This window comes from Aquarana catesbeiana, linkage group LG07 (assembly GCF_042186555.1).
Source record: "Aquarana catesbeiana isolate 2022-GZ linkage group LG07, ASM4218655v1, whole genome shotgun sequence".
NCBI lineage: Eukaryota > Metazoa > Chordata > Amphibia > Anura > Ranidae > Aquarana > Aquarana catesbeiana.
This window is the reverse complement of record NC_133330.1, coordinates 224,116,932-224,127,022: the sequence shown is the minus strand read 5'-3', so window position 1 is coordinate 224,127,022 and position 10,091 is coordinate 224,116,932. Positions and strand designations below refer to the sequence as shown.

The window sequence follows — 10,091 nt, the reverse complement described above, 5'->3', positions numbered from 1 at the left end:
TGTGTGATAAAAACCTCTCCTTTCACAATGTGCTACCAATTAAGGGCTTTTACAATTGAAGGTCTGTATATAAAATATGTATAGTGTTTCCCACCCTGGCAGAGAGATATGAATTATAAAAGCACAGTGGAGAGAAAACAGAGCTGAAGAAAGAAGAGGCAGCAGAGAGAGACAGAAGAGAGAATACAGAGCTACAGAAGTGTTTATTGAGCATGCTACAGAGGTAAGCAGAGTACACAAGATGAAATCAAAACCACCGTCAACCTCCCGACTTTGTTAGAAAATTAATTTTTAATTGTGCCGCAATCAAACTAGACTTAATTTTACATTTCTAATGATGTAAAAACTTAACTAATAGAAAATATACATGACCATTTTTTTCTCCTACATAGATAAACAGAATCTATGAACTTCAACCAAATACATTTCAGGAAAAAAAATGTACTTGTCCGAAAGAGAACCAAACAAACAGCTCACTGAAGGGATAAGCCAGTTTGCTGGATTCTAGCTAGTAGATTCTGAGCCATGTCTATAAGTCAGGTCTGTTTAAACATACAAAATAGTTTGAAGTTCTTTATTAAAACAGAATATTACAATGTAAGGTAAATTAAGACTAAAGGCACATAAACTTTGGTCCCACCTGGATGTCAGTTTTTTTTTTTTTACAAAAACTGCCACTAATTTCTTATCTTCGTCAAAAAGGTGCTCCCTGCCATAAAGTACATGCACCAGTTTCTGAAATCACTTGACCAGTCTGCACATGCTCAGAAATCCACAACCATATTTTGAGTAGAATTACAAACAGCAGATGGCATATATAGAGTTAAATGCACATCAGTCATGTCAACTTCAAAAACTACAGAAAATATTCAGCCACAAAGAAGACGTTACTTTAGTTCTAACATTTAAATGATACGATTCACAAGAGTACAAAAAGATTAAGAGTCTACATTGTTTCTGAAACAGGACCAGGACTTCTAAGGATCATCTCCTTGCCTTTTACAAAAAAAAAAAAAGTATGCTATTTGCTACTAAGAGACATCAAAAATAGACCATGTCTAAAGGCAAACACCAACAAGAAAATAAAAACAGTAAGTTTTCCTCCCATTAAATGATTTGTGTTTAAAGTGAAAGAAATGTTGATGTGGGCACAGTACAGAGAGAACATGACTGATGCTTGTGTTGAAGTTCTGAGCAGGAGGAACCAAAGCTTAACCTCTTTACATGTCTCCTGGTGCAAAATTCTATAGTTCACATGAAACAATGTGCCCGTGATCATCTGCCTGCATTCTAAATGGTAAAAAGTTGGGAAAGAAAAAAAAAACCTTACTATTTAAGGCACATGTCCATGGTTAAGAAAAACTGAAAAAAACACAAACATAAATGTAACCAGAAAGTGTCTTCATAGTCACATTTGAAAACCTGCAGCCAAAATGTGTAACTGCAGTTTAAATCAATTAATGTGATGAACCAAGGAATGATAACTGAGTGAAAAAAAAACCAAGCCAAACTCTGGTCCCCACTTTCCTGAACAGTCTGTTGGTGGCAACACATGTAACAATGCGATTAACCCAGATGCTCTGCTTTTTGTGTTTTTCTTTGTTTTGTTTTTTTAGATTGTTGACTTGGAAAAAGAAACTCTCAGATGGTGGTTATCGCCAATGTTGTAGTTGTGGAGGTCGATCAATGCCTGTATAGCTTCTTCCACTGTAGACATCTGAAGAAGAGCCATTTTATGGTCTCTAAAGAGATTGTAGGGAAAACAAAAAGCTTGGTTACTATGATGAAATAAAAAAATCATTCACCGAGGCTGCAAAAAATGGCAAACATCTGAGCATTATAAGGCCCTTTATCACATAAGCCAATGCAGTAATAAGCATGTTACTTAAAGTGGAGTTCCACCCAAAAGTGGAACTTCTGCTTTAAGCACTCCTCGGCCTCTTACATGTCCCATTTAGCATGTAATTTTTTTTTTTGGGGGGGGGGGGGGGGGGGGGGTCTGGGTGGAGTGGGCAACTAGTTTTGAGTGGGATTTCCTGTCCCACTTTGGGCCTCTCTCTCTCCCCGTAGGCGGCCCCTCCCTCTCGGCAACCTTCTGGGACATCACAGATCCCAGAAGATTGCCTGCCCACTCCAAGAGCATGCCCGGCTGTGCAGCCGCAAGCCCTCACAGTCTGGTGCTCACAGTTTCAATTGAGGGGGAGAGGAGTGAGGCTCTGTGCAACCGCATCGCTGGACCGTGGGACAGGTGAATGTCTGTTTATTAAAAGTCAGCAGCTACAAAAAGTGTAGCTCCTGACTTTTAATAAACAAAAAAAAAAGCCTTGAACTCTGCTTTAAAGAGGAGCTTCAGTCTCCTGTGTAAAAATTAAAAGTCAGCAGCTACAAAAACTGTAGCTGCTGACTTTTAATAAACAGACACTTTTACAGTGCATCCAGGAAGTATTCACAGTGCTTCACTTTTTTCACATTTTGTTATGTTACAGCCTTATTCCCAAATTGATTAAATTCATTATTCTCCTCAAAATTCTACAAACAATACCAAATAATGACAACGTGAAAGAAGTTTAAAATCTTTGAAAATGTATATATGTGTGTATATATATATATATATATATATATATATATATATATATATATATATATATATACATACATAAAAAGAATCACATGTACATAAGTAGTCGCAGCCTTTGCTCAATACTTTGTTGAAGCACCTTTGGCACCAATTACAGTCTCAAGTCTTTTGGAGTATGATGCTACAAGCTTGGCACACCTATTTTTGGGCAGTTTCTCCCACTCTTCTTTGAAGGACCTCTCAAACTCCCATCAGGTTGGATGGGGAGCATCAGTTCAGATCACTCCAGATATGTTCAATCAGGTTCAAGTATGGCCTCTGGCTGGGCCACTCAAGGACATTCCCAGATTTGTCCCGTAGCCACTCCATTGTTATCTTGGCTGTGTGCTTAGGGTCATTGTCCTGTTGGAAAATTAACCTTTGCCCCAGTCTGAGGTGCAGAAGCCCATTTGCTATAATGTCTGCGGTCCATGGCAAAATGGCTGCTGTTAGTATATCTTGATCATAGAGCGACCGTCCAATTAGATCCCCCTGATGAAGACATGTGATCCCTGTGTCGAACACGCGTAGGGGAGGGGCCAGGACGGAGCAAGAGACGAGACAAGCATACCCACGCCATACCAGCGGTCTGTTTTACATTGGGAAGCCTTTATAGGATGGTGCACTTACGCACCTGTGCAATGTGAGTACCCCATTGTGGGGAGTGTTTTTTTTAGAATAAATCCTTATGATGTTACACTATGGAGTTTCTTTTTTTATTTATGATGTGGAACGTTACTGACTGAGCAAGTTGGAGGTCGGCAACTGCACAGCATTACAGAGCCCAGGAGTGGCGCCAAAGCGTGATTTGACATAGTTTGGTTACTGTGTCACACGCTCTGAGGTGAGTGCATAAGCTTTTGGGGAGTCACTGGAGAGCACTGAAGCATGATTTTTTTCTATCACACTCTCTGGATAAGCATGCTGGACACTGTGTTACTTTTAAAACTTTATATTCATCATTTATGAACTTTTTATTTATATAGTATTTTTTTGGAAATAGAGTGCACTTTTCAGCTTGAGTTTGCATTTGCATCTCAGCATTACATATGAACGTTGCACTTTATTAATTCATTTTTTCATCACAGTTTGTTATTTATGAATTATTGTTTAAGATATATTGGTATTTATTTTTATCACATACAGATTTTCACTTTGGATACCATATTTTTTCTAGCACAACGCATTTATTTATATATCTCGCTATTGCACGGTTATGAAACGTGATCAGCGTTTGCAGCTGGTTATTTTCATTTATTTATTCTGTAGGCACTAGTCTGTCTGTGGCTCGCAAGATTTTTCTTTATTGCAACTTTTTATGTCACACAGTATTTGCGCAGCAATTTTTCAAAAACTTTTTTTTTTTTTGGAAGAAAAAAAAAAAAAAACATTTTCGTTGAATTTAAAAAAAAAAAAAAAAAAACCCACAACATAAAGTTAACCCAATTTTTCTTGTATAATGTTACAGATGGTGTTACGTTGAATAAATAGATACCTCACTTGTCACACTTTAAAATTGCGCACACTCATGAAATAGTGCCAAATTTTGGTGCTAAAAATCTCCATAGACGACGCTTTAAAATTTTTTACAGGATACCTGTTTAGAGTTACAGAGGAGGTACTGGGCTAGAATTTTTGATCTCGCTCTAATGTTTGTGGTGATACCTCACGTGTGGTTTAAATGTTGTTTACATATGCGGACACAACCTATGTATGTGTTCGCTTATGTGTGCAAGCATGCAGGGACGGGGGAGCTTTCATTTATTTTTTTTTACACTTTCCCCTTTAAAAAAAAATTGTTTGCTTTTATTCCTATTACAAGAAATGTAATAGTGCTTAACAGGTCCTCTTTATGGAGAGATGTGGGGTCTTATAAGACCCCACAGTTCTCCTCCAGGCTGGAAAGGCCGAGATAAAAAAAAAAGAAAAGGTTAACGATCTCAGGCTTTCCAGTTGAGTCCCTGGAATTGTTTACTTCAGCTGGCCCAGACGTGAGGTCATAACGTTGCACACATTGAGAGTCCGACTACGGGGGCCCATCTGGGCCTAACTTCCGGCGCCGGCTGATACCTTCTCGGGCTCGCTGACCACACGGGGGAGCACATAAGAACAAAAAAGCAGCTGAACAGCAGCTATGATTGTTCTTACGGTGAAGAGAATCACCAGTTGCAGGCATCATTCAGATATCACCACTGAAAGCCCAGGATTTCATATGACGTTCTGAACGTGGTTAACGAATAGATTTTATATTTGAAATAATTATGTAGTTAAACATGAATATAAATGGTCCCTCAGTATTATAATACATTATATGGTAAAAGTAAAGTTTTTACATTATGAAATATAGATGTAAAAAAAAAAAAAAAAAAAATTTATATATATATATATATATATATATATATATATATATATATATATATATATATATATATATATATATATATACACACACACACACACACACACACACACACACACACACACACACACATATATATATACATACACACACATTCTCTGAACTTCCCAATTCTCTTGCATTACATTCAAACTATTGGATAGACTTAGCTGAATATGTGTACTACTCCATAAAACAATTAAAATAAATGCTGGCACGTACATTTAAAAAAAAAAAAAAAAAAAACTTACTGAAAAAATTTGAATGCTTTGACAGTTCCTCCTGTGTTAGTGAACAGAGTGCGCAAATCTTCCTCAGTAATCGTTGTCCTGAAATGAGAACGTTGGGAAATAACACTTTAAAAGAATATGTATTTTAATTATTTTTAGCAGTTTACAAAATGCAAGGTGAGCAAATAGAAGAAAAATCTAAATCAAATCCATATTTGGTCTGGCTACCCTTCGGTTTCCAACCAGCATCGATTCTTACACTTGCACAATATCAGGCATTTTGTAGGATTAGAATTGTAAGATTAACCAATTATACCAAGCAGGTGCTATTCATCAATTTCACATGTAGATTGAAACAGTCATTAACTGAAACACCTGTGTAAGTGACTAAAAACTGGATGAGGAACAGTCAAACTCTGCTACTAAAGTGTGGTTGTGGAAGACAGTTTCATGTCACCGGTCATTCACAATGGCAAGACTGAGCGCAACAACAAGACATAAAAGATAGATATTACTGCACCAGCAAGTCCTCTCCCAGGCAAATATTTTAAAGCAGACTGGGGTTTCAAAATGTGCTGTTCAAGCACTTTTGAAGAACCACAAAGAATAAGGCAATGTTAAGGACTGCAGACACAGTGGTCAGCCAAGGAAACAATGCAGGAGATGAAAGACACTACTAGGAACTGGGGTGCAAAAAAACGGTAGCAGGTGCTCTGGACTAATGTGTCAATTTTAAATATTTGGCTGTAGCAGGAGGCAGTTTGTTCACTAAAAGGCTGAAGAGCGGTGCAATGAGTGTCTGCAGGCAAAGGTGAAGCATGGTGGAGGCCCCTTGCAAGTTAAGGGCTGCATTTCTGCAAATGGAGTTGCAGATTTGGTCAGGATCAATGATGTCCTAAATGCTGAGAAATACAGGCAGATACTTATTCATCATGCCATACCATCAGGGAGGTGTGTGACTGGCCCCGTGTCCTAAATGCTGAGAAATACAGGCAGATACTTATTCATCATGCCACACCATCAGGGAGGTGTGTGACTGCCCCCAAATCTATTCTGCAGCAGGACAATGACCCCAAACATACAACCAATGTCATTAAGAACTATCTTCGGCGTAAAGAACAACAAGGAATTTTGCACAGTAGTGCATAGTAAGGCCACTTTCACACTGAGGCACTTTACAGGTGCTATAGCACTAAAAATAGCGCCTGCAAACCTCATCTCCTGTCACTCCAGTGTGAAAGCCCGAGTGCTTTCACACTGGAGGCGGTGTGCTTGCAGGACGTTAAAAAAAGAAAAGAAAAAGTCCTGCAAGCCGCATCCTTGCAGCACTTTAGGAGCGGTGTACACACCACCCCTAAAGTGCCCCTGCCCATTGAAATCAATGGGCAGCGTCACCGAAGCACCTGCAAAGCGCCTCGGGAGCGGCGCTCTGCGGGCACTTTTAACCCTTTCCTGGATGCTAGCGGCGGTTAAAAGCGCCCCGCTAGCGGCCGAAAAGCGCTGCTAAATATAGCGGCTCTTTCCTGCCGACACCCCCAACGTCCTAGTGTAAAAGTGCCCTAAATTAAAATACTACATTTATGATAGTGCAGATCTGGGGTGTGTTGTGTTTAGGACCCTAAAATCTCAAAAGTTAAGCCTTGGCCACCTCCCTATGAGTCAATGGTCAGAATCAGGAGCTTCTACTGACCACAGAGGTCCTGGCATTGATCAGCTGAATCATAAGGAGCAGGACTAAGGCCCATATCACACTAGCGATCCAGTCACTAGTGAGAATTCACCAGCCATAGACGAATTAGAAAAGGCAGGATTGACACAGGCCTGCTTTGTATGCGTCTCAGAAGAGAGTGATGCCTTGCTTCTCTAGCCAGCATGGAGGTGACATCTGCAAGCAGGTGAGTGTTTTCTCTCCCTTTTGTGCTCTCTAAAGCAATCCTAGTGCTGGCAAGGTCTTGCCAGTTACAGGATCACCAGTGTGACAGTCCTTAACCTGGAAAGATGTTAAGGTACCTGCAAGATGCCATTAATGTTAGCTTTAGTAAAACACAAAAGGTTCACTTTAACCACTTCAGCCCCGGAAGGATTTACCCCCTTCCTGACCAGAGCACTTTTTACAATTTGGCACTGCATCGCTTTAACTGCTAATTGCGCGGTCATGCAATGCTGTACCCAAACGAAATTTGCGTCCTTTTCTTCCCACAAATAGAGCTTTCTTTTGATGATATTTGATCACCTCTGCGGTTTTTATTTTTTGCACTATAAACGGAAAAAGACCGAAAATTTTGAAAAAAAAATATTTTCTACTTTTTGTTGTAAAAAAAATCCAATAAACTCAATTTTAGTCATACATTTAGACCAAAATGTATTCGGCCACATGTCTTTGGTAAAAAAAAATGTCAATAAGCGTATATTTATTGGTTTGTGCAAAAGTTATAGCGTCTACAAACTAGGGTACATTTTCTGGAATTTACACAGCTTAGTGTTTCTTGAGGTGCTAAAATGGCAGGGCAGTACAAACACCCCCAAATGACCCCATTTTGGAAAGTAGACACCCAAAGGAAATTGCTGAGAGGCATGTTGAGCCAATTGAATATTAATTTTTTTGTCCCAGTGATTGAATAATGACAAAAAAAAAAATATTACAAGAAGTTGTCACTAAATGATATATTGCTCACACAGGCCATGGGCATATGTGGAATTGCACCCCCAAAATACATTCAGCTGCTTCTCCTGAGTACGTGGATACAACATGTGTGGGACTTTTTGGGAGCCTAGCCGCGTACGGGGCCCCGAAAACCAACCACCGCCTTCAGGATTTCTAAGGGCGTAAATTTTTGATTTCACTCCTCACTACCTATCCACAGTTTTGAAGGCCATAAAATGCCCAGATGGCACAAAACCCCCCCAAATGACCCCATTTTGGAAAGTAGACACCCCAAGCTATTTGCTGAGAGGCATGTTGAGTTCATGGAATATTATATATTTTGACACAAGTTGCGGGAAAGTGACAATCTTTTTTTCACAAAGTTGTCACTAAATGATATATTGCTCACACAGGCCATGGGCATATGTGGAATTGCACCCCAAAATATATTTAGCTGCTTCTCCTGAGTATGGGGATATCACGGGAGCCTAGCCGCATACGGGACTCCGAAAACCAAGCACCGCCTTCAGGATTTCTAAGGGCGTAAATTTTTGATTTCACTCTTCACTGCCTATCACAGTTTCTGAGGCCATGGAATGCCCAGGTGGCACACCCCCCCCCTCCCCCCCCCCCCAAATGACCCCAATTTGGAAAGTAGACACCCCAAGCTATTTGCTGAGAGGCATGGTGAGTATTTTGCAGCTCTCATTTGTTTTTGAAAATGAAGAAAGACAAGAAAACATTTTTTTTTTTTTCTTTTTTCAATTTTCAAAACTTTGTGACAAAAATTGAGGTCTGCAAAATACTCACTACATCTCTCGGCAAATAGCTTGGGGTGTCTACTTTCCAAAATGGGGTCCATTTGGGGGGGGGGGGGGGGGGGTTGAACTGTCCTGGCATTTTATGCACAACATTTAGAAACTTATGTCACACATCACCCACTCTTCTAACCACTTGAAGACAAAGCCCTTTCTGACACTTTTTGTTTACATGAAAAAATTATTTCTTTTTGCAAGAAAATTACTTTGAACCCCCAAACATTATATATTTTTTCCACACAGTATTTGCGCAGCGATTTTTCAAACGCATTTTTTTTGGGAAAAAACACACTTTTTTAAATTTTAATGCACTAAAACACACTATATTACCCAAATGTTTGATGAAATAAAAAAGATGATCTTAGGCAGAGTACATGGATACCAAACATGACATGCTTTAAAACTGCACACAAATGTGCAGTGGCAACAAACTAAATACATTTTTAAAAGCTTTTAAAAGCCTTTACAGGTTACCACTTTAGATTTACAGAGAAGGTCTACTGCTAAAATGACTGCCCTCGATCGGACCTTCACAGTGATACCTCACATGCATGGTGCAATTGCTGTGTATATTTGACGCCAGACCGACGCTTGCGTTCGCCTTTGCGCGAGAGCAGGGGGGGACAGGGGTGCTTTTTTTTTTTTTTTTTTAAATTATTTTTTTGCTTTTTTATCTTATTTTTAAACTGTTCCTTTCATTTTTATTAAATCATTTTTATTGTTATCTCAGGGAGTGTAAATATCCCCCATGACAGCAATAGGTAGTGACAGGTACTCTTTTTAAAAAAAATTGGGGTCTATTAGACCCTAGATCTCTCCTCTGCTCTCAAAGCATCTCACCACACCAAGATCGGTGTGATAAAATGCTTTCCCAATTTCCCATTGGCGCTGTTTACAGCCGGCGAAATCTAAGTCATGAAATGCTTGTAGCTTCCGGTTTCTTAGGCCATAGAGATGTTTGGAGCCACTCTGGTCTCTGATTAGCTCTATGGTCAGCTGGCTGAATCACCGGATGCATTCTCAGGTTCCTGAGACAGGAGAGCCAGAGAAAAACATGGAATACGGTGGGGGGGGGCATTCCCTCCCACTGCTTGTAAAAGCAGTCTAGAGGCTAATTAGCCGCTAGGATTGCTTTTACATGAAAGACAACCGCTGGCTGAAAAGAATGATACCAAGATGATACCTAAACCTGCAGGCATCATTCTGGTATAACCACTCCAAGTCGTGAATGGTGTACCTGAAGTAAAAAAAAAGGTTAACAATAAAACACAGTAACGTATAAAAAATTGCATACCTGAAAGGCAAACATGATAAAACATAATAACAATAAAACATTGCAGAATATAATACAGTAAAAAAAAGAGCAGAGAGAGAGAGAGAGAGA

At 39.5% G+C, this 10,091-nt stretch overlaps 1 protein-coding gene across 1 annotated transcript in view; it reads right to left on the bottom strand.

The window, feature by feature from the left end:
* Window positions 1–272: 272 nt before the first annotated feature.
* Window positions 273–10,091, bottom strand: part of PTBP2 (polypyrimidine tract binding protein 2) — a 156,579-nt gene continuing 146,760 nt past the window's right edge. Inside the window, exons 13-14 of the mRNA XM_073593088.1 lie at window positions 5,267–5,344; window positions 273–1,742 (exon numbers count right to left, since the gene is read on the bottom strand). Coding sequence (XP_073449189.1) covers window positions 1,613–1,742; window positions 5,267–5,344 — 208 coding nt within the window. The 3' untranslated portion in view covers window positions 273–1,612. The remainder of the gene's footprint in view (window positions 1,743–5,266; window positions 5,345–10,091) is intronic.